We start from the raw sequence: 24,470 nt of genomic DNA, 5'->3' as shown, positions 1-24,470 counted from the left end.
GTGGCCTGGGATGCCACCCCCCTCCCCCCCAGAGAAATACCCAGCTAGCATCACTGGTTCTAGGTTTAGAAACCCTGGCTTGTTTTATTACCCTCATCGTTGTGTTCACCCTTTGAAGGTTTCTGTTTTTTGTTGTTTATTTTTAGCAGAGAAAACAGCGCAGGCTCTGGGATCTGAAGCCCTGGCTCTCATTGCCACCGCACTTCCTACCTTCCTGATGTGCTTACCTCTCTGTCTCAGTTTACACGTCTTGAAAATGGGGGCTAACCGCAGAAGCTGGAGGACCAAGTCGATGCCTGCAAATGACTTTGAGTCCGTAATATTTAGCGTTCAATTTATGTCGGTTACCGTTATTGTGCACAGCTGCGTCCCTCTCCCTGGCAAAAGAGCAGAAGAGGGACAAATAATTCTCGAATGAATGAATTCCAGGCCCCTTCCCTTGAGGCTGGTGCTTCCTTACTTCTAAACCAGGGGTGTCAGAATGCCTCTCTAAACTCCCCCCCATCCCCTGGGGGGGGGGGGCATGGTGAGAATTAAGTAATCTGACCTCTGGAAACTCCATTGGAAATGTGAGATGCTGTGTACAGAAGGCTCTGGCTCCTCTGGGGGAGCGGATTGGATGAGTGGGGAACACAGGTTTTCTCTGTCTCCACCAGTCCCCAAAAGGGAGGACCTGTTCCCCCAAAACAGCATGTTAAGTGGCTCTGAAGTTCACCCATGCTGACCACCCCTGTCAACCCCCACAAAGAAACTGCTTCATCTCCAACTTTGCCTTTTATTCCCTGAGTGGTTTGGGCAAATCACGATACATCTCCGAGCCTCAGTTTGCTCATCTGTAATATGGGAATGTCAGCGTCCACATTGCAAGGATACCGTAAGAATTCCGGGAGACAAGGAAGCTTGCAAACTGCCTAGCCCAAGTCTGTGGTCATGGCCAGCTTTTGGTTTTGGATACCATTTGCCTGAGGTCACAGCCTGGAACAAACTGCTAGTGTAGAGCAGTGTGCAAGACCTTGTCTCACCGGTGTTCTCGATTAATTGGAGGGGGGTTTTGTTCCCATAATCACCGAGTCTAGAAAGGAGGAAATGCTTTGCCCAAGGTCACAGGGTGGCTACGGCCAGCTCTGAGATTTGAGTCCAAAACCAAACTTTCTGACTCTCATCTCAGATTTTCCCACCCCCTGGCTAGTGGCTAGTTCTGTAACTCCAACCATCATTATTCTTAAAACTTGCAAAGTTGTCCCACCCAACCCCAGGCAGATTTCTTTGAGGCATATTTCCACCCGAGCTTCTCATACTCTGTTTCCCCCCTCATGCCAGTCCCCGTCTGGGGGGGGGGGTGGGAATCTAACTCTTTGAGCTAGGGGCAGATAGGGGGTGAAATGAAAATTAAAAAATATATATATATTGGTGAAACTCAAAGGGCTTGCTATCCTGGTAAATTGAATAGAATAGAATTTTATTTTCAGGGGCTCTTTGCCCTTGGCAGTTGTGGGGGGGGGGGGGGAGGAGGCCCGGGAAGTTGAGCTTTCCCTTGGATTTGGGGAAAGGGGACAGCTCCTGGGGTCCTTTTGGAAAGGCCCTCCCCTTATTTCCGGCGCCGCTGCTAGCCTTGGCTGGGCGCCTGGATCCTGTTGCTATGGCGACAGGAAGAGGCGGTGGCGGCGAAAAGCGATGCCGTGGAGAGAAGGAGGCTAGTGGGGGTGGGGTGGTGGCTTTGGAATGGGGATGGGGGCAGGGATGGGGGCTGGGGATGTGGTGGGGGAGGGGGCGCGGGTGTCCTCGATCTCTGACCTCCTTCATCCATCGGAGCCTGGCCCCTCTCCTGTTTTCCTCCAGCTTCCTTCTGATGCCTCCTCAGTCTCTCTCTGTCTCTCGTTCCCGGGGTCTCTCCCAGGCAGGCTCTCTCCACCTATCTCTCTCTTTCCTTCTGCACCGGCTTTTCTGTGTCCAGGCATCTTCTGCCACTCAGAACCTTCTCCCCTAAATTTCTTTTATTATTCACTCTCTTGTCCGCTCTCTCTCTCCATTTTTCTCTCTCTAAATCATCCTTCTCTCTATTAAGACCTTGCCCCCACCCCCCAATTTCTCTCTCCCTTTCTCTGTTTCGTTCTCTCCCCCATCCTGTCTCTGTCTGTCTCTCCCCATCTGTCTCTCCTCCCCCTCTCTGGATGACTCTGTCCCTGTCTCTTCTTTCCTTCTGTTATCCCATCCTGACCCCCCCCCATCCTCTCCCTTACCCCATCCCCCATCTGTCCCCCAGTCTCTGGGTTTCTCTCTTTGTGTCTCTGTCTCTGTCCCCTTCTCTCTCTGGATATTTCTCTGTGTGTGTCTCTCTCTCCAACTTCCTTCTGCTACCAGCCGCTGCCTCCCCCAAATTTCTCCCTCCCCCATTTCTGTTTCACAGTCTCTGGGTTTCTCTCTTTCCGCTTCTCCTTGTCTCTCTGTGTCTCTCTCCCTCCCTCTCTGGGTCTCTCTCTCTCTCTTTTCCCTCAGCTTCCTTCTGCCACCCAGACCCTGCCCCCCAATCGTTTCCCTCCCCCCACCTCCTCTCTGTGGCTCCCCCATCCCCAGCGGCTCCCCTCCCCCTCCCTCCCTCCTCCCTCCCTCTCTCGTCCTCCAGCTCCGCACTTTACCCAGCGACACGGGAACCAAATTGTCTCCTCACCTTTTTTTTTTTTTTCATCCCGACCCCCACTCCCTTGGGGCCCGAGCTAAGAGCAGCCCCTCAGCCTCCCCTCCCACCTCAACACCCCCAACCAGGTCGGACGCCTGGGTCCCTCGCTGCTGGGGGAGGGGGAGCAGTGAGAACTGGGAGCCACCAGGGTTTTTCTGGGGGGGGTGCAGGCAGGGGGGCTCATCGTCCCCCTCCCCAGTGCATCGGAGAGTTGACCTATCGTTAACAGAGGTGAGACAGATCTTTTTATTAATCGGAGGTGGGTGGATGTACAAGGAAGGTTCTGTGACCCCCCTAATTCTGGAGGAAGGAGCCAGCCCCTTCAGAGGGAGAAGGGCTGGTGACCCCTGTCATATCCGGAAGCTTTAGAATTGGGGGTCCCCTGCTCCCTCCTTCTTTGCTGCCGCTGACAGATGGACTAAAGGAAGAGTCCCTAAAACCAAACAGATTGCCCCTCAAATCGACAGAATGAAAAGATCTTCAAATCTTTTTTTGATGGGAGAATTTCCCTCACTTACCCCGTTTCCATCCCCTGCTGATCCTGGGTTGTGGGGGGCCCAGCTGGGGGAGGGGTACACCTCGGGGTCATGGGATCACTCCGGGGGGGGGGGGAAGCAGAGATTTGCTAGGACAGTTGAGGTGGTGGTGCTGGTGGTGAGGGGCACAGATGGGGGGGAAGGAGCCAGTAGATAAGAAGAGGAAACTCGGCATCCGTCTGGAGAGGAAGGAGGAAGGGGCCAGAACCAAGGACAGGGGCTGGGGGCCATGAGTGTCCAGTGGGCTGATGAAGGGGACGGTAGGGGCTTCGTGTGGGCAGCTGAGTGGAGGTGGGGGAGGGAACACTCGTGTGGGGCACTAGGCCCAGTTGCCATGGAGACACCCCCCATAGACAACCTTTTTCAGCAGCCCCTCCTAAGAGCAGACCCAGGCGGGGCCAGCTGATGGGGGTGGAAAAGGCCAAGGTCACCCTGATGCTAGGACCCAGGGTTTCTTCTGTTTTCCCCTGTTGCCTCCCAGGCTCTTAACTGTAACTGGGGGTTTGGGGAAGAAGTCTAGGAAACAGTGAGTGGTGGAAGGGGGTTAGGGTCGCTTGCCTGGAAGGGAGGGCTGGGGGTGTGGTGGTGGGCATGCTGTGACTGGGGGGGAATGAACAGACATGGGGGTTGCAGAGTGTACAGTTATGTGTAACTAAAAGAGTTGTAGCCTCGTGGATGAAATTTTTCTAAGGGGTACTGACTATGCGGGGTGGGGGGGGTCCATGTAAATTTGGAAGAAAGTAGAGTTATCTATACAGCATGTCCCTGCACAGGTGAAAGGGTGTGTGTGTGGGGGGGGGGGGTCCCAAGAAGGGAAGTTGGTGAGGATTCATCTGGGGAATTTTCCTGAGTAGATGAGATGTTGGTGGAGGAAGGGGATTCTTGATGATGTGAGAGAAGTCAGGGAAGGGGGAAGAGGTTCCTGTAAGTTGAGGAGAGTAGGAGGTCCAAGTGAATTGGGGAGATGTAGAGTTGGGGGGGGTGTTCATCGGTGTGATAAAGATAACCGGCAGCAAGGGGTATAGTCAGGGGATTTTCAGGCAGTGGGAGATGGTGGAAGGGGCAGAGGAGTGGGGTGGGCGGGGGGAGAAGCTGGGCAGAGGGGGCGGGGAGCTCCCTGGACAGCAGTGGGAGCTCAGGCCAAACACTGAGCCATTCCTGAATGGAGAGGCACTGGGGGTCTGGGGGGAGGATTCCTGTGAGTACTCCTCCGTGGAGCCCATGGAGGAAATTTTTCTTAATGGAGGAGGAGAAAGTGATGGCACTGATGAGTTTGCCTAAGTTGTAGAGACAGTAGGGGCCAGACTCAAAGACTTCTTTAAGCAAAAGGAGTGTGTGTGTGGGGGGGGGGGAAGGTGTTCCTGGAGATCAAGACACGTAGGAGATGGGAGGTGGTCCAAGGGAGACCGTGGGGGCTGTGGAGTGGATGTGATGCAGCTGGGGGCATTCTTCCAAACCAGACGGTCCGGTGAGAGGTGTTGACTGCCCACGAGAATCCCCCCAGGGGAACGTTTAAAAACCGAGATGCTCAGGGCCACACCCCAGACCAATGAAATGGGGATTGCTCAGGTGGGGTTCAGGTGGGGCACCGGTATCCTGGTGTCTAAGATCCTTTGGTGATTTCCAGGTGCGACTGAGGGATTGGGGTTGAGAAGCTTGGTCCAGAGACTCAGGGGTCTGAGTGGGGAAGCGGGTTCCCATGCAGGAGAGACTGCGGGGGTCGAGGGTGGCAGTGGTGGTCACCCTGTGGTTCTCAGTTGTGCAAACAGCGAGGATTAGTTGGGAAGAGGTTGGGGTTTTGTGTGTGTGTGTGTGTGTGTTTAGCTGAGAGATGGAGAGGTTTATTTTTCTTGAGTAGAGGACGTAGTAGGTGAGGAGGTGAAACTTTCAGGGGACTTGGGGAGCCGGGCAGCACTGCATGAAACAAGGATGGTGATGTGGGTCTTGTAGGACATGAGGGAGAGAGGGGAGAGGGGTTCCTCTGGAGGGGGGAGCCCAGGGGCTAAAGTGCGGGGTGGCTTGGCCTCTGGGGAAGGTGAGGACGGGGGAGGGGTGGGGGGTGGGGTTGGAGCGGGAGGGCCCGGGAGGATGTACAGTGGCAGGAACTGTGGTGGGGGTGGGGGCGACTTCTCCCAGTGGGATTAAGTGGGAAGACTGCCCCGGGAGGAGGGAGACTTTTTCAGAGAAAAGGGAGGCAGTGGGAACCACGGTGGAAGGAGTTTCTCCGGCCCCCGGGAAATGGTGGGGGGTGCTCTGTGGGGTGGGGGTGGCGGTGGGGGAGGTACCGTGCCTCTCCACTAATCCTGTATCTGCTCCCCGCCCCCCCCCCCCCCAGCCGGCGACCATGGCCGCCCTCTGACCCCCTCCCGGGCGCGCGCCTCCTCCTCGCCGCCCCCCCCAGCCCAGCCCGGCCGGCCCCGGGCCCCCACTTCTGCCTGCGCTGTGCCCCCCACCCAGCCGCCGGCACGGCCCCGCCCCCGCTGCCCCGGTGGTGGCCCACGGCCCCCCGGCTGCCCGTGGTCAAACTGGAGTCGCTGAAGCGCTGGAACGAGGAGAGGGGCCTTTGGTGCGAGAAGGGGGTGCAGGTGGTGCTGACCACGGTGGGCGCCTTCGCGGCCTTCGGCCTCATGACCATCGCCATCAGCACCGACTACTGGCTGTACACGCGCGCCTTCATCTGCAACACCACCAACCTCACGGCCGGCGACGACGCGCCGGCCCACCGCGGGGGCAGCGGCTCCTCGGAGAAGAAGGACCCCGGCGGCCTCACCCACTCGGGGCTCTGGAGGATATGCTGCCTGGAAGGTAGGGTATGTGGGGGGGGGGGCGCCTCGCGCCCCTCCTCCCCTCCTCCGGACCTCTCCCCTGCACGGTGGGCACCCGCGCGCCCGCCCTCCCTGCTGGGATCCCGGCCTGCATCCCCCCCCCTCCCACACACACACCCTCCTGCCCCTTCCCGTCCCTCCCTCTGCCTCCTTCCTCCGCCACGCCCTCTGCAAGCCCTCTGCAATTCCTCCTCGCTTGCCCCCCACCCGGTGTGTGGAGCCTCCGTCCCTCTCCTGGGCAGTCTCACCTCCTCCCCCCACCCTCCACCATACTCCCCGCGCCCCTGCGCCTCTCCCCACACCCCCACCCCCTTGCCCCTTCTTCCTCGCTGTCCCCCAGACGTCACGGTGGGTCGTGCCCCATCAGGTCAGAGCTCCTGACCCTCGGCCCCCCCCCCCCCCACCTCCTGTAGACTCAGGCCCTGTCTGCCTCTCCCCTTTAGGGTTTCCGCCAACCTCCCATCCCGGCCCGCGGCCTCCTCTGTTCTCCACACTGCTCTGCTTCATCCCCACTCCGCCACACCCGCTTCCTCTTCCTCCTCCTCCCAGGCCCCATTTCTGGACCCTAAGGCCACTGCGTCCTCCAGTCTCCATCTCTGCTGTGTCTTTGGGTCCTGCTCTGCCTGCTCGGGGCCCTCTGCCTCCCCTCCGCTGGCTCACCTGCCCTCTCCCTCCCACTCAGCTTTGCAGAGCACAGAGGCGCTGGGGGTGGGGGTTGGGTAGGCAGGAGACCTGGGGTCCCCGCCCACCATGCCCCACCGGCCCACTATGCCCCACCGTGCGTCTGTCCCCTGTGATCGCTGTCTGTTCACCCCCCCTGAGCCTCACAGCTCTCCTTCTGCGTGAGCGAGGAGTGCAGCGCAATGGTCCGTCGTTTAATTCTGCGAGGCAGGTGCACCCTCCCGCTGGGGGATGAGGAGACTGAGGCTCAGAGAGGTTAAGCCACTTGCCCAAGGTCGCCCAGCTGTGATGGGGGGCAGAACCAAGAGAACTCAGGTCTAAGGGAAGTGATGTGCAGATAAGCTTTGTCTGGTGTGCCAAGCATTTAAAACTGAAACCCAAATCTGAATCAGTTGCCAACGTTTAAAAATAGGGAGACTTCACATTGGAAATCTGATTTCCAGCTTTGTTTGAACCAGTGGACATTGTGCAGCCTCGTTGTGCAGGGGCCACGGTGGGCCAGCCCAAGTGGCATGCGCTCCTTCAGACCAGGCGTGCAGTCCATGTCCTTTCACTGGTCTGACCAAGCACCAGGCACCAGCCACATGTGGAAGTTGGCATCCTGAAACCCTAGGACAGTGTATGGCATATAGTAAAACTACCATTCATTCATTCATTCGTTCATCCGTCCAACGACCAATGTTTATTGACTTTATACTATGTGTCAGGCACTGTTCTTGATTCTGGGGCTACAGCAGTGAAAAACAAAAGATCCCTGGATTTGTATGTGTTATATTCCAGAACGACAGACAAATAATCAGAAAGATAAGTAAGCAAAAGTTTCAGGGTATTAGATGGCACTCAGTGCTAAGGGGGACAGGGGAGGGGATGGAATGTGTTAGGACACTTACGTGAAGTTGCAGGTGAGGAGACTAGGTCAGGCTTTGCCAAGCAGGTGACCCTGGAGTGGAGGTCTAAAGGAAGTGAGAGATAGAGCCTCGTGACTCTCTGGAGGAAAGATACAGCCAGTGCAAAGGCCCTGAGGTGGGAGCCTGTGTGTGTGGTCAGAGTGAGTGAAGGGGACGTGATGGGGCACTTGAAGAGACAACAGACCCTGTCTCCCGAGTTCTAGGTCCTGGGACCAGGGTTTCTGAGCAGAGGAGAAACACGAACTGACTTACACTGAGAGACAAAAGGCGAACAGGCAGGCAAGAGGGGGAACGGGAGGTGGTTTTTCTGGAGGGGGAGCCGTGGAGTTGAAGAAGTGATTTGAATTCAGAGCGTGTCCCAAAGCTAAAGCGGTGGCAGGGTGGCTGTGGGATGTGAGAGAGAGAGAGAGAGGAATCTCTAAAACAGCATCTCCCAACCTCAGCACTGTTGACACTTTGGTGTGGATCGCTCCGTGTTGTGGGGGCTGTCCTGCTTAGCGGCATCCTGGCCTCCACGTTCTCCATGCCAGGAGCAGTCCCCAAGTCGTGACAACCCAAATTGTCAACTGTCTCTGGTCTAGGAATAAATTCACCCCTAGTTGAGAGTCACTGCTCCCAAGGCTGTGGGAGACTGAGAACGGGGCGGGATGAGGGGGGGGGACACCCAAAGGGTGGAACAGCGGGGGTTTTGTTTCCTTTATTTTATCATCTCTGATCTAATTTATTGTGAGAAGCAATATCATGAGCTGTTTTGGCCACGCTAAATTTAGGATGCCTACTAGAGCTATCACCTGGGACAGGGGCAAGCATAGAAAAGTGCCATACAGTCAGTATTTTAGGGTCTGTGGACCCTCCGGTCCCTGTCACAGCCACTCGCGAGGGAAGGCGAGAGACCACGTTCCAGTTAAACTCGTGCACGGACACCGGCTTCTGAATTTTCATATCTTTCTCACGTGCCACGAAATAGCCTCCTTTGATATATGTATTTTTTTCAATCACTCAGAAAGCATAAAACCCATTCTTTCACTGGCTTTGGCAGGCTGGGTTTGACCCTTAGGTTGTGGTTTGCTGACCCCTGGTCTAGGCTGTTAGTGATATGACTGAGGAGGCCAGAGTTCAGGGGACAGTCTGGGCGGGAGATATAAATGGGAGGGGGTCATTGCATATGGATGGATGAGGTCACCTAGAGAATGAGGAAGGAAACAAACCAATTAGCTGAGGGCTGCAGCCTGAGCTAGTCCACTGTTAACAGAGATGAGAGCACCTGCGAAGGAGCCCAGGAAGCAGGGGCTGTGGAGGTTTGGGGAAGATGAGGTAAGCGGGTGTCCTGGAAACCAAAGCAAGTGTCCAAGTGTCTTAAGGAGGGTGTAGACGAAGGCTGGCTTTATTATTACTGTAACTGTCATTTATTGGCTGCTGAAATCCCACGATAAGCCTGTTTCATACGGACCCCTGTTATCTCCACCTTCTAGAAATGGCAGCTAAGGCTCAGAGAAAGCCGAGTGGCTTTCCCACGGTCACACAACCAGGATGTACTAGAGTCTGGATTTGAATCCAGGTCTGGTTTATCTCCTAGGAGAACAGAACAAGGCATCCATCAGCCCCCAGCCCATCGGGGACCTGGGAATGTAGAAAGCGAACCCCCTGAGCCATTGCCTCCTGAAGGCACCGTCTTCCCCGGCGACTTGGGGTCTCATTCCCATGTCCCTGTGAGTCTCCCCGACAGATGCGGTAGATGGAGTGACTGAGGGTGGCAGACTTTAGGACCAGGCTGATTGGGTTTACCTCCTGTCTGTCACGCACAGCAAGGTGACCTAGGGCCACATATTTAACCTCTCTGTTCCTCCTTTCCATCATCTGTGAAATGGGGATTGGAATAGTCTCCCTCCCCCAACCCATAGGGATTTCAGAGGGATTCAGTGAGCTACCATTGTAAAGCACTTAAAAGGCCAGCAGGCACAGAGTAAGGGCTAGATTATGTCATTTCATTTTGTTGTAGTTCTTCTTCTAATTATTATTCAGAATTCAGGTGACTGCCCTGAGGCCCCCCCTTCCCCTTCCTTGATAGCCCAGAAGCCCCAGCCTCTCTGATCCAGCACTCCCCAACAGAAATGCATATATGACTTAAATTTTTCCAGGAGCTACATTCAAACAAGGAAAAGGGAGAAGGTTCAATGAATATAATTTAAAAAATAGAAATTATAAATTTATAATAAATCAATATAAAGGTTAATAATATGTTTTCTTTAAGCGAGCATAGCCAAAATATTATCATTTTAATATGTAAGCAATATAAAGTATTATTGATGGAATATTATGCTTTTTTTTAATACTAAGTCTGAAATTTGGTGCGTATTTTATGTTCATACCTCACCTCAGTTGCCACGTTTCTGGTGCCCAAAAGCCGCCTGTCAGGCCTCAATGGACCCACAGCTCCATTTATTGGAGCAGGTTATCTGAAGCCCCTGTGTTCAGGACTTTTCATGCCTTATCTCACCGAATTCTGCTAATTGTGCCAAGGGGGGAAGGTATTATGACCATTCGAGTTTGTCACAGGAGGACGCTGATGGTCAGAAAGGGAAGTGAGTCAGCCACATGGCCACCCAACATGTGAGGGTCAGAGCAGGCTGGAGCCCACATCCCCACACGTCCTCACTGCAGCACCCAGCCCTTTCACACCCACCCCACCAAGGTCTGTGCTAGGCAGACTCTGGGGGGACCCAGGGACACATCACTGCCATCCCTGCACATGAAACCTCCTGGCTCAGCCCCGTCAGGTCAGATGATACACAGGTGCATGCTGCACAGCCCCCTGTATTCTGCACTCAACTCTGTATTTCACTGAACACTTTTCAAACCCTATGAGGTCATATCATTGTCCTCATTTTCCATAGGAGGAGGCTGAGACTCAGGGGCATTCAAGTGCCCAAAAGCCACACAGCTGGGAAGTGGCCGCCCAGGGAATGTGAGTCCAGAGTCTGTGCTCCTGGCCACCACAGCCACCATGCTCCCCTGCCTTAAATACGTCTGCCCCCTGAAGTTCAGCTGCACTTAATCTCCCCATGATTTACCATCTACATGGGACCGAGCAACTTCTTCCACTCTGTGCCTCAGTTTCCTCATCTGTAAAGTGGGGATATCGTTACTGTCCAGTAGCCCTGGGACTCATCACAATTATCATGTGCGTCAATACCTGTCAGATGCTTGGACAGGTGCCTGGTGTGTGGTTAGCCCTCAGTAACTACTAGTTATCATTACTGCTGTCATCACTAATCTGTTGAGAGGGTCTATGATTAATTAATTATGATTCATGTTTTGAGAGAAGTGATGTGATCCCATTCAAGAAAAGGAGAGAACTTGAACCCACAGTCTTACCTACCACACCATAATGCATGGGCTGATGGATAAGACTTGCGCTTGAGAGGTATATAATCAATCAATCATTCATTCCTTTTTTATTTAAAAAAAATTTGTTTTTTACATTTATTTATTTTTGAGACAGAGAGAGACAGAGCATGAATGGGGGAGGGTCAGAGAGAGGGAGACACAGAATCTGAAACAGGCTCCAGGCTCCGAGCTGTCAGCACAGAGCCCGACGCGGGGCTCGAACTCATGGAGCGCGAGATCATGACCTGAGGTGAAGTTGGCCGCTTAACCGACTGAGCCACCCAGGTGCCCCGTCATTCCTTTTATTAAAAAATTGTGGTAAAATATAACATAACAAAACATAACAACATATATAATCAATCAATTATTGATGTAATATCAATATTGATAAGACTTATCAATATTGATAAGACTTGCGCTTGAGAGGTATATAATCAATCAATCATTCATTCCTTTTTAAAAAAAATTGTGGTAAAATATAACATAACAAAACATAACATTAAACAGTATCATCATAACTGTTTTCAGGCGTAGAGTACAGTTAGTGTTAACTATGCTCACATGGCTGTGCACCCATTCTCCAGAACTCTTTCCATCTTGCAAAATGAAACCGTTCCCATTAAAGAACTCCCCATCCCCCCTCCCCCAGCCCCTGGAACTCACCATTCTACCTTCTGTCTCTATGAATTTGACTCCTCTAGGGACCTCATATAAATAGAATCGTACAAATATTTGTCTTTTTATGACTGGTTTGTCTCACTCAGCGTAATGTCCTCAAGGTCCATCCATGTGGCAACACATGTCAGAATTCCCTTACTTTTTAAGGCTGAATAATATTCCATTATATGTAGAGATCACATTCTGTTTATCCACTCATTTGTCAGTGGACACTTGGGTTGTTTTTGGCTGTTGTGAATAATGCTGCTGTGAATATGGATGTGAACATATTTCTTAGAGACCCTGCCTTCTAATTCTCTTGAGTCTACACCCAGAAGTGGAATTGCTGGGTCATATAGTGATATCGTTTTTCACCTTTTGAGGAATCTCCATACTGTTTTCTGTAGCAACTGCAACATCTTACACCCCCACCAACAGTGCACAAGGATTCCAATTTCTCTTCCTCACCAACGCTTACTTTCTGTTTTACTTTTTTTTTTTTTTTAAATAGTAACCATCCTAAGGAGTATGATGTGGTACCTCACTGTGGTTTTGATTTGCATTCCCCTAATGATGAGTGATATGGAGCCTCTTTTCAAGTGCTTGGGCCCATTCAATCATTCTTTCATAAAAACATTTATTAAGCACCTACTAAGTGCTAGGCATTGTTGTAGATACTCGGGATACAGTGGTGAACAGCCCATAGCCTATATTCCAGTAGGGCAAACTGCTGTGTGTTTTAATTCTGCTTCCACCCCTCCCCCCATCAGCTGTGAATTGATGAATCCTTCCTGTGTCTCTGCTTCCTCATCTGGACAATGGGTATATCGACTGATATCAACTGAGCACTTAATTATGTTCTATGGAAAGTGCTAAATCTCTTTACCTGGATTCAATCCTCACAACAACCCCATGACATAGGTCCTATCATCCCCTCTTTATAGGTGAAAGGATTGAAGCCAATTGGCCTCAGTAATACCAACAAGGTCACAGAATAAGGACACGACGGCGTCGGGTTTCATTATCAAGCAGCGTGGCTCCAATTCCCAACGTTTGGCCACTGCCCAGCACCAATAACATTATCTATTTCATAGGACTCTTGGGAGTTAATCCACCTAGGAAGCACTTAGCAAGTGTTAGCGATTAGTGGAATTACTCACTGCCTTATATTCCTTCTTCCCAATCCTTTCCTTTATCTCCATTCCCTGCCATCTTCTGCCTCCAGCCTCCCCTTCTGCTATCCTTATATTCATTCATAATTTCATTCATTCATTCAACACCCATTTCTTGAGGCCTCCTTTGTGCCAGGCAATGCTAGGGACACACGAGGAATCAGACCCCATGCTTTCCCCCTGCAGAAACTCCCAGTTTGCTGAGGAAGGAGCTGTTAAATGAACCCTATGCATGCCCAAAAAAAAAAAAAAAAAAAGGGAGGGGGAGGGGTATCGCAGGGCGCTGTTCCCGGAGGAACTCCGCTCTCCTGGAGGGGGAGACTGACCCAACTTTGGTAGGAGGCGTGCGCGCGCACAGGGAGAGCTTCCTCAAACAGGTACCCTGTGAGCCTCCCACTTGCAGGGTAAGTTTTTCATCAGTGAAGAATGTGAACGGAATCCACAGCATGGGCAAAGTCCTGGAGGTTGAAAGGAGCCTGGAGAATCGAGGAAACTAAGTGTATTTATATTTATACTTACATATCAATCTCCAGCTGTGTGCTAGAGGTAGTAGAATAGGAACCGTCCCCAAGTCCCCAAAGTGAGAGAGAAGACGGGTCCCCAAAGGGTGTGAGGATGAGGAGTCTGGGATGGAAGAAGGGGGTAAGACTGCATGACGTCTAGAGGCATACCTCCTCGAATGCCTCTACTTGTTCCAGCCACTCCAACTTCCCGAGGATTCCAGGTAAGAGGCTCGGAATCCCTTTCCCTAGAGGCAGAACAGAAGAGACTACAACTCCCATGATCCACTGGGGCTGAGCGTTCACAATTGGATTTAAGACTCCATGGAGCCTCATGGGAAATGTAGTCCTCCCCTTCTGTGCCCTCCTTGGTTTTCTCACGCATTTTCAGACCCGTCGAGTTCAGAGTTGCAGAGCGCCTTGACATTGCCGAAACCAGCACCTTCTTTCTTAGGGGTAGGCAGAAGGCCAGAGAGGTTGAGTGTCCTAGCTCGGGTTACAGGGCAAGGGTCCTTGTGGCCTTTTAGCGAGTGTTGCGTGGGTTTTTCTTTCTTTTTCTTTTTTGGTGGGAAAACCGAGGCCAGAGAGGTTGAAAGTTTGTCCCAGACGCTGACAGGCCCAGGAGCCAGGATGTCCTGTCTCTCAGTAGGCCCTGAAGGAAGAAGGGATTTGGAGAAGAGGGGGTCGTCTCTCACAGGGGAGTTCCCCCAACTCTTAAGTACACCCCCCACCATCACCCCCATCCCCCTCCAGGGTTGAAAAGAGGTGTCTGCGTGAAGATCAACCATTTCCCGGAGGACACGGACTACGACCATGACAGCGCGGAGTATCTGCTCCGTACGTGGGGGTCTGGGTCAGAGTGGGGGCGCTGCTGGGACGGGGAGGGGCGCCTAGAGAGCGGAGAGGGGGCTGGGGAGCGGCACTTAGATCGACACGCGGAGATGAACTTGTCAGCCAATCCAAATCCAGATGCTGAGATCCTCTGGCTCCCTATTGGCTCAGTGATCCCTCTCCCGCCCCCTCCTCTCACCTCGAGGCGGGCTGATGGGGGATCCTGGGAGGGGATTGGCCGCCTTGCTACTCGGCGCCCTTGGTAACACTGCTCTGTGACTGGCTGTCGGCGTCTGGGCTGGGATTGGCCAGTGCGCCCTGGGCCGTGAGGCAATCTGCGGCGCGGACTGGCCACTCTCTCGAGCAGGCTGGGGAAGCCGGTGATGCGATTGGTAGCTACGCCGAGAACGCGGCAAATCCTGAATTATGATTGGCTGCGGCCTCAGCCAGCTCAGAAATCGCAAAATCCGTTTGCTGTGGTTTGGAGGGTGGGTGGGAAAGACTGCAGAGAGAAAGACAGACAAGACAGACAGACACACACAAGCGAAGACCGGAGCAATAGATGGAGCCAAGCAGAAGCATGGGGGTGACACAGAAGGGGAGGAAAGGAGGGGAGCCCAAAGAGGGACATGAAGCCAGGCAGAAAGGGGTGGTGGATAAGATATTAAAAGATTTGATAGATCTGGAGAAAGGAAAGAAATACGCAGAGAAGGAGGGCAAAGAGAGAAAGAGAGAGGGGTCACAGAGAAGTTCAGAGAGAGGGAGAGTGATTTTGAGAAAGGAAAAAGAAAAATAAATACGCCAGGAGAGAGAAAAATAGCCCGAGGGAGAAAGAAAAGGACGAAGAAAAAGGCGGGAGAGGAGATGAGACCGAGAAATAGAGAAATTTTAAAGGGGAGAGAGAATGAAACAAAAAACGAAATAATCAGAACACAGGCAGAGAGAGAGAATGGGAGGATTCCAGCGAGAGAAGCGGAGACGAAAACTGGTGAGGGGAGCAAAGGGCCGCAACTGACTCCCTGGCTCCCCACCCTCTCTCTCCCCTCCTTTCCCTCGCAGGAGTCGTCCGGGCCTCCAGCATCTTTCCCATCCTCAGCGCCATCCTGCTGCTGCTCGGGGGCGTGTGCGTGGCGGCCTCCCGGGTCTACAAATCCAAGAGGAACATCATTCTGGGCGCAGGGATCCTGTTCGTGGCAGCAGGTGAGAGGCAGAGGGAGGGGGCGGCCGGCTGGGGCGGCCCACCTGCGCGCGCGCGCGCGCGCGCGTGTGTGTGTGTGTGTGTGTGTGTGTGTGTGTGTGTGCCGGCGCGTTTGCAAAGCCACCCTGCCCCAGGCGCCTGTGGGGGCCTAGAGCCTTCCTAGGCTCTTCCTAAGCTCCATCGCCACCCGCTGGGCAAGGTAGGTGTCGCCTTAGCGCCGTCTTCGGAGTGGGGGGGAGGGGAACAACCCAGCACTGACAGGTGTCTAGCGCGTAATCGGGATTGCCGGGAGTTTAGGTTCCAAAACCCGCGCGGTTATGGAGACGGAAGGGGCGGGGCTTGGTGAAGGGGGTGGGGCCTTGAGACAGTCGGGATCTTGGGGATTGATGGGTGGGGCTGGCATCCGAGGACTGGGCGGGACCGGGAGAAAGTAATTTGGCTGCAGATAGAGGGGGAGGAACCTGCTTTAGGGGGCGGGGCCTCGTGGACCTTGGTGGATCCAAGAAGAGGCTGGTGCTGGAAAACCATCCAGACCAACTTGGAGTGAGGCTCCCCACGCTCCTCTCCCTCCTCCCTCCCCCGCTTTTCTACATGAAATGAGTAGTGCTCGGAAATTCCAGGGGGCAGAATTCGGAGAAGGGGAAGGATTTAGCATAAAGAGCAGGGTGTGCTTTGGCGGTGGGTCAAGATCTGCTTTTGAGCCAGAGGACTAGAAAGGCGGGGGCCAGGAGTAAGAGGGGACCCGCAGGGGGCGGGGTTTGACAAGTTGGAGGCGGGCTTAGGGTAGACGGGTGGGTGGGTGTGTGTGAACGTGCTCTAGTAAAGACGAATTTTAGACCAGCAGGGGGAGGGCCTAGACTAGATAACCAGTCTGGGTTAATACCATGAAGAGTTTACATCAGCAAGGTACCGGGCCTAGAGAATCAGACAGAAGTACCTCATTAACAGAGTTTAAAGGAGCATAGGGCCCAAGAGAAAACCCAGCTTTATAACGTTAAGGGTAGAGTTAGACCAGCCAGGGTAGGGCCTGTAAACACAGGCTGGGATCACCTCATCACAGGCAGGGTTTAGACCAGACTAAGCAGGGCCTGGGCTAACTGGGAGTTCGGCCCTCTAGGGGTGGGCCCTAGATCAACTCGGGAGGAGTTTAGACCATCTGTGACAGGACTCCGGCCAGCCAGGGCCTGAACCGCCTAGGGCCGTGGGGCTGGGGCGTGGTCCAGACTAGGCTGTTTTGGGGCAGGGCCTGGGTTAGCTGGGGCAGGGGGAAGTTTAGAGGACCTGGGACGGCGCAGGGACTATTTGGGGTGGGGCCTACACCTCCAGGGGTTGGGGCTTAGACCAACAGGGGCGGGGCCTACACCGCCCTGGGGTGGGACTTAGGTCCGCCTGGGCGGGGTCTGCACCTCTTGGTTGGAGTGTAGGACACCTGGGATAGGGCGAGGACTATCTAGGGCGGGGCCTATGCCACCTGGGGGTGGAGCTTAGACCAGCGCAGGGTGGAGCCTGGGCCAGGTTGGGAGGAGTTCGGGGCACCTGGGACAGGACAGGAACCATCCAGTGCGGGATAGGGAGCATTTGGGGAGGGGGCCTACACCACCGGGGCGTGGGTCTTAGACCAATGCGGGGTGGAACATGGGCTAGCCGGGGAGGAATTTAGAAACCTGGGACAGGACATGGACCGTCCTGGTCACGACAGGGAGCATTTGGGGCAGGGCTTATGCCGCCTGGGGGTGGAGCTTAGGCCAGAAGGGGCGGGGCCTGAGCCAGCTGGGTTGGAGTTCCGGGAACCTGGCGCGGGGCTGGGACTGGTGGGTAAGGATAGGGAGCACTTGAGGCGGGGCCTGGGCCAGGTGAGGAGGAGTTTACAGCACTTGGGACTGGAAGGGGCCGTCTGGGGCGTGACAGGGGGCACTTGGGGCGGGGCCTATACCGCCAGGGGGTGGAGCTTAGACCAGACGATTTCCGGGGCCTGGGCAGCTCCGGAGGAGTTCAGGGCACCTGGGACGGGACAGGGAGCATTTAGACCGGAGCCTACACCGTCCGGGGGTGGAGCTTAGACCAGCCGGGGCGGGGCCCGGGGCAGCCCTGGATGAGTTCAGGGCACCTGGGGCCGGGCTGGGACGGGCGGGGCGGGGCGGGGGGCGGGGCCGGGGGTGGCCTCCAGGCTCCCGTCTGACCGTCCCCGCCCAGGCCTGAGCAACATCATCGGCGTGATCGTGTACATCTCGGCCAACGCGGGCGAGCCGGGTCCGAAGCGGGACGAGGAGAAGAAGAACCACTACTCGTACGGCTGGTCCTTCTACTTCGGCGGGCTGTCGTTCATCCTGGCCGAGGTGATCGGCGTGCTGGCCGTCAACATCTACATCGAGCGCAGCCGCGAGGCGCACTGCCAGTCTCGCTCGGACCTGCTCAAGGCCGGCGGGGGCGCGGGCGGCAGTGGCGGGAGCGGCCCCTCGGCCATCCTCCGTCTGCCCAGTTACCGCTTCCGCTACCGCCGCCGCTCCCGCTCTAGCTCCCGCTCCAGCGAGCCGTCGCCGTCGCGGGACGCGTCTCCCGGCGGCGCCGGGGGCCCGGGCTTCGCCTCCACGGACATCTCCATGTACACTCTCAGCCGCGACCCGTCCAAGGGCAGCGTGGCCGCGGGGCTGGCGGGGGCCGGCGGCGGCGGCGGCGGCGGCGGCGGCGGAGCCGGCGGGGCGTACGGCGGCGCGGCGGCGGGCGCGGGCGGCGGCGGCGGGGCGGGCGCCGAGCGGGACCGCGGGGGGGCGCCCGGCTTCCTCACGCTGCACAATGCCTTCCCCAAGGAGGCGGGCGGCGGGGTCACGGTCACGGTCACCGGGCCGCCCGCCGCGCCCGCCCCCGCCCCGCCTGCGCCCGCGGCGCCAGCCCCCGGGACCCTGGCCAAGGAGGCCGCCGCCTCCAACACCAACACGCTCAACAGGAAAACCACGCCGGTGTAGGGGCGCGCCGGGGGGCGCCGAGGGGGCGTGTCCGGGGCGCGTGCGCGGGCGCGCGTGCAACGAGGCTGCCGGGGTGGGGCGGGGGCGACCCCCTCCCCGCGAGCGCGCTGGAGAACTGCGTGGCCCTCCCCGCGCCCCGCCTTCCGGTCGGGGACCCTGAGGGAGGCAGCCGTCGGGAGGGGGCGTCGTGTTTTATTTATTTACTTTTTTTTTGTGGGTTGGCGGGGCGGGGGGAGGGCTGTGGAGTTTTTTTGCAGTTTTGAGATGTTTTCTTTTTAATGTTTTGCTGTGTGCATGTGGGGGCGGGGCGGTGGGGGAGGGAGGGACTCCCAGCCCAGCCCGGCCCAACTCCTGGAGAGGGGCCCATAACACACGAATATATAGTTATACCTACAAACTATATATATGCCCTTTGTAAAGAGACAGAAAGGTAAAGAGAAGGCAGGCAGAAAGGCAAAGTAACGAGGAGTGGATGTGGGCATTCATTCATTTTTTCATTCATTATTCCACAAGGGTTTATTAAGTGCCTGTTGTGTACCAGGAAGGCGCTGGAGAGGGAACATAAACAGGCGAACAGAGTGGTTCATTCATTATCCGAAATTTATTTGTGCACCTAAGCACTAGGCGTTGTGCCAGATGCTGAGCCTACAGAAAGGAGGAAGACAGACAGGGTCTCCCCAGCGTCCTCACAGAGTTTGCATCTTGTGCAGGAGACAGACATTAATCAAAGAACTGTGTGTACAAGCAGCAAGGTACAGTTAGGACACAGGAGAAGTCTGAAATGCTACAAAATGTTCTGTCAGGGATGGGTAACCCAGTTTAAAAGGAAGAAATATTTTAGCTGACATTGAAAGGATGACAGGAAGCCAGCCAGGTGAGGCTGGAAGTGTGGCAGCCAGAGAACAGCATATGCCAAGGCCCTGGGGCAGGAAGAGCTTAAGGGAGGGCTACGGCATAGTGAGCTGGATGCAGATGGGCCAAGATGATGCCGGAGATGTAAACAGAGCCAGACTGCCCAGGGCCTCAGAAGTTACGTCAGGAGTTTGGATTTTATTCTGAGGGCAGCAGGGGGCCCTGGAATGGCTTTCAAAGGGAGCATAACATGAATGGAGTACAAAAGGGAGGCAGGAACTCAAAGAGGAGAGTGAGAGGCAGAGACAGGCTAAAATTCAGCATCAAACACAGGGACTGGCCCTTGAAACTCACACTCCTGGGAGGACGCAGATAATCACACAAAATACTGAAGCACAGGCATGGTGTCTGGTGCGATTTAGACATTTGTGTTTCATTCATTCATTAATTCAGCCATTCACTCATTGACATTTCTGTGCCTCTGTGAACACACCAGGCAGTATGTTGGAATCAGGATTGCCCCAGATGAAACAGGCCCTCTCCTTGCCCTCAAGGAGGAGTCGTCAAAAACTGCAATCCAGGCAGGGTGATGGGCGCTGTGACAGGGACCACAATGGGGAGAACAGAGTGACCAAGTCCCAGGAGTGGGCTGTACTCAGGGAGACTTCCTGGAGAACATAAGTCCCAGCCTAGGTTTAAAAAGGATGAGTAGGAATCTGCCAAGGGATGAAGGGGGTGACTCATGCAAAGGCCAGGGGGGCGACATAGCATGCTGTACTGGGGACAGGGCTCAGAGATCTGGGATGCTGGAGGACGGGGGTGGTGGTGGTGGTGGTTAGGTCAGAGAAGCAGCTAGAAACCAGAGTCAGAAGTGCTGGAGTTCCAGGCTGCGGGGTTTGGGCTTTATTCTGAGGGTAGTGGGGAGACGGGGGACAGCTTTGAGCAGCAGAAGGGCAGGACTGGACGTGGGTGTGAGAAGGAGCCACTCGGGAAAGGGGTGAACAGGAGGTTGGTGCTGTGGGATGTGGCCGGTGAGCTGACCAAGGGCTGTGGGGGTGCAGGGGGATGCATTTGAAGGCTATGGATGATGGAGGAAGCACATAGGACTTAGTGGAAGTCCCTTCCTTTGCTCAGTGAATATCTCCCAAGGTCTCCTGTGTGGCAGGCCCTGTGCAGGGCGATGCTGGGGGTTGGAGATGCTTCAGACCCTGCCCTGCCCTCTAAGGCCTCCCAGTCTTGTGGGAAGCCAGACACGGACACAAATGGGGAGGGGGTGGTAATTGGTGGTGCCCAGGGACAGCCTCTGTCCCAATGACGATGACAAAGTGAGGCAGCAGAAAGGGTAGAGCAAAGGAGGGACAGGATCAGGCTGGGTGTTGGGAGTTCCCCTCAGGCACCTTGTGGGTAGTGGGTAGACTAGAAAGAGGGGGAGCCTGGAGGGCAGAGGGCCAGGGAGGAACTCCCTGGGGACAGTTCCAGGGAGAGAAGGTGGAGAGTGTGGGGAAAGGAATACAAGTTAGCAAGAGTCAGAGGAGAACTGAGTGTAGGGAAGATGCATGGAGAGAAGGGCAGGGAGAGGTGGAGTCAAAAGAGAGTTTGATTGGAGGAGGAAGGCCTGGTTACGGTGCAGTGGAGTCTAGGTCCAAAGGCCAAACCTAGAGCGAGAAGGAGGTGGAAGATGGGCAGAAGGGGGGGAGGAGGGAGAAGTGGGGGAGGGGGCAGGGGAAGGAGGGGGAGGAAGGAAGGATGAGGGAAAGTTGAAGACACTGAGGGTGACCTGGAGAGGAGAGATGTCTCAGACACACAAAACCACACAGAGATGGGGAGGTGGATCTACAGAGAAGGATCCAGAGACATGCCCAGAAGGAAGTGTGGAGACTTGGAAGCTTGCACAGTGGACAGGATGGGAATGACCCATGTCTTTGATTTTGTCTTCAGGATTCAAGAAGTTTTTATTGAGCACCAACCTGTTCTAGACCCAGGCTAGGCCTAAGGAATGAAGGTCCTGCTCCCCTGGGGAGCCCTATGTTTGGACAGATATGGGATGGGACAAGCATTTGGGCCACCAAAGGCAGCACAGAAGCTGGGGTGGGGGGGTACAGGTTTGGGAGGAGCCCCCCCCCCTCGGCAGGCAGATTAACAAGGGGTGAGCAAATCCGGGTGAGGTCAGAGCGCAGGCTGGGCGCCCAGCATGTAGGGTCTAGTAGTCTAGCAAAGAAATCTGCATTTATTCTACACTTCACGGGAGGCCTTTAGAGGGTTTTGAGCACATGCATGACATCATACTTTTATTTTTAACAACAACAACAAGAACAGAACGGCATGGTTGTGCTGAGAATAGATTTAGGAATGAAACGTGGAAACAAGGAGTTAGGGACCGTTGTCCTTGTCCAGCTGAGACTGACGATGGCCTGGACTGAAGTGGCGTCAGTGAGGACAGAGAGAAATGGAGGAATGGGGCCCAGATTTTGCAGGTGGAGCCCACAGTGGTGGGGAGGGATGCGAACGTAGCAGGACGAAGAAGGAATGAGAAGTCAGACTGACATAAAGAGGGACTCTTTTTTTTTTTTTTAAGTTTATTTATTTTGAGGCATAGAGCAAGCAGGGGAGGGGCAGAGAGAAAGAGAGAGAATCCCAAGCAGCTCCGCACTGTCAGCGCAGAGCTCAATGAGGGGCTCGAACTCACGAGCCGTGACATCATGACCTGAGCTGAACCCAAGAGTGGACGCTTAACCGACTGAGTCACCCAGGCGCCCCAGAAAGAGGAACTCTTAATCGGGCTTGCACAGATTACATGATGCTGTGGTTTATTGCCTAGAAGGGCCCCTCCCTCCCCCCGGGGGGCAAGGAATCAGAATTTGGGTGGTAGGGACCAAGCGTCCTTCTTTGGACCTGTCAAGTTGGAGATGCCTGCCAGAAACCCAAGTCTGGGTATCCAGTAACCAGTTGGATATGCAAGCCTGGGGGAGAGGCCATGGCTAGAAATATAAGTTTTGGAAATGTCAGCATATAGGAGATATTGAAAGCCATGGGGCTGGATGAGGTGACCCAGGGGGAGAAGGTGGACAGAGAAGTGACCCTGGCTAGTGCCTCAGGGACATCTGCAACAGGGAAGAAGAGGATGTAGCAAAGGGAGCCACAAAGGGTGACGATGAGGTAGGCGGAGGCCAGGAGGAAGTGGCCAGACGTGCTGAGAACTGAGCCAAGAAGGGGACTGCTAGGTCTGACCTGGTAAGAGGTCATCTCAGTGCAGTGGTAGGGACCGGAGCTCTGCTTGGTGGCAGGGTGTGGGGGGCGGGGAGAAGCCCATCTTCTTGGCATGAAAATAATAAGAGCTTTTACACCAAAGAAAGTTCATACCCTTTCTGGGAAAAGAGGGCAAGGGGATGGAAAACAGAAAAATACACTCTGAACTAAGAACTGTTAGAGCACGCAAGATGCAGGATGGTGGGAGGTGGGCCAGGAGGGGAAGATGTACTCAGGCAGGACAGACAGACATGCCTCGCCAGCTGTGTCTGCTCAGAATGCTCTGGTTCCCCTCTCGGCCCTGTCAAGGCCCGGGGAAAACCCAGTGAGGGGAAGGAAGGAGCAGGTGGAACTCAGTTAAGGACTTCTGGGCCTTCCAGGTGCTGGGCAGCGTAATCTCCGAGTTGCAGGTCAGGAGACAGGTGGCCGGGCCAATGAGAAGGCAGAGGGAGTTGTTCCCTGATGGGGCACAGCTTGGGAGGACATGCCTGTGTGTCACCATCTCACTTCATCCATCCATCCATCCCTGCATCCATCCACCCTTCCATCCCTCCCTCCCTCCTTCCATCCATCCACCTTCCTCCCTCCCTCCTTACATCCTTCCATGCATCCACCCTTCTATCCATCCATCCATCCATCCATTGCTCCCTCCATCCATCCGCCCTTCCATCCATCCATCCTTCTCTCCCTCCATCCATCCTTCCATCCCTCCATCCCTCCCTCCTTCCTTCCCTCCCTCCCTCCCTCCATCCACCCTTCCATCCATCCATCCCTCCATCCATCCTTCCATCCCTCCTTCCCTCCCTCCATCCATCCCTCTGTCCCTCCATCCATCCCTGCATCCATCCATTCCTCCCTGCATCTGTCCATCCACTCATCCAATCACCTAATGCACATCTGAGGCCTCTGTGCACCCAGCCCTGGGCTGGGCGGTGTTGAGGACACGGAGCTGAGTTCCTCCTGTACCCCGCCCCTGCCCCAGCCTGGTGGGAGAGCCAGACACAGACACACACAATCACACCAGATTGACTCATGCTCCAATACAAGCAGCACAGGGCGCTGTGAGCGTCCAGAGCAGGGTGGACAGATAGGGCCAGGGTGCACCAGAGCAACCAGCCACGGACCAAGGAGTTGGTGAAAGGTGGGTCCCACCTGGCCTGTGCGCAGAAGGGCTGAGGGAGGGGGTGATGGGGTGAAGATCAGGCCCTGCTGCCATTCCACATGGCTGTCCCCGTCCTGGCCCCTGGGGGACCTGAAACTGCATGGAAGGTCCCCCGGGGGTGCCCTGTCTAATAAACTCAATGATGAGGACTGTGGCTCTGGTTCCAGTGCCCCTGACACCCAGCCGTTTTCACTTCTGGGGAGTTGAAGACAACCAGCACCAGACTCAGCTCTATCCGTCAAGATCCAGGGAGCTGGGCCCCAGCCTTCTGCCCCAGGGGTTCAGGCTCCTCTCTCAACCCGGGAGTCCTGGCCCCCAGCCCCATCCTCCTTCAGGCCCAGGTGTCCTGGCCCCCAGCCCCTCCTCCCTCAGACCCAGGAGTCCTGCACCCAACCCCTCCTCCCTCGGACCCAGGAGTCCTGCACCCAACCCCTCCTCCCTCGGACCCAGGAGTCCTGCACCCAACCCCTCCTCCCTCAGACCCAGGAGTCCAGACCCCCAGCCCCCTCCTCCCTCAGACCCAGGAGTCCAGGCCCCCACCCTCTCCTCCTTCAGACCCAGGAGTCCTGGCCTCCAGCCCCTCCTCCCTCGGACCCAGGAGTCCTGCACCCAACCCCTCCTCCCTCGGACCCAGGAGTCCTGCACCCAACCCCTCCTCCCTCAGACCCAGGAGTCCAGACCCCCAGCCCCCTCCTCCCTCAGACCCAGGAGTCCAGGCCCCCACCCTCTCCTCCTTCAGGCCCAGGTGTCCTGGCCCCCAGCCCCTCCTCCCTCGGACCCAGGAGTCCTGCACCCAACCCCTCCTCCCTCGGACCCAGGAGTCCTGCACCCAACCCCTCCTCCCTCAGACCCAGGAGTCCAGACCCCCAGCCCCC

The 24,470-nt window shown here is 55.5% G+C and overlaps 1 protein-coding gene across 1 annotated transcript; it reads left to right on the top strand.

The window, feature by feature from the left end:
* Positions 1 to 5,579: 5,579 nt before the first annotated feature.
* Positions 5,580 to 23,008, top strand: CACNG8 (calcium voltage-gated channel auxiliary subunit gamma 8). Its single transcript, XM_058707057.1, has 4 exons — positions 5,580 to 6,018; positions 14,097 to 14,180; positions 15,234 to 15,374; positions 17,566 to 23,008. The coding sequence occupies exons 1-4, from the start codon at positions 5,841 to 5,843 to the stop codon at positions 18,333 to 18,335; spliced, it is 1,173 nt and encodes a 390-aa protein (XP_058563040.1). The 5' UTR covers positions 5,580 to 5,840; the 3' UTR covers positions 18,336 to 23,008.
* Positions 23,009 to 24,470: the final 1,462 nt, after the last annotated feature.

The sequence above is a fragment of the Neofelis nebulosa genome, chromosome 17 (genome assembly GCF_028018385.1).
Source record: "Neofelis nebulosa isolate mNeoNeb1 chromosome 17, mNeoNeb1.pri, whole genome shotgun sequence".
NCBI lineage: Eukaryota > Metazoa > Chordata > Mammalia > Carnivora > Felidae > Neofelis > Neofelis nebulosa.
Note: the sequence above shows the minus strand (reverse complement) of the source record. Positions and strands in the feature narration are given on the sequence as shown.

Bases quoted from the DNA above. Each gene is read 5' to 3' on its own strand.
- CACNG8 (XM_058707057.1), top strand. From the start codon at position 5,841: ATGACCATCGCCATCAGCACCGACTACTGGCTGTACACGCGCGCCTTC. The intron at 6,019-14,096 runs GTAGGGTATGTG...ATCCCCCTCCAG, and splicing joins GAGGATATGCTGCCTGGAAG to GGTTGAAAAGAGGTGTCTGC. The intron at 14,181-15,233 runs GTACGTGGGGGT...TTTCCCTCGCAG, and splicing joins CAGCGCGGAGTATCTGCTCC to GAGTCGTCCGGGCCTCCAGC.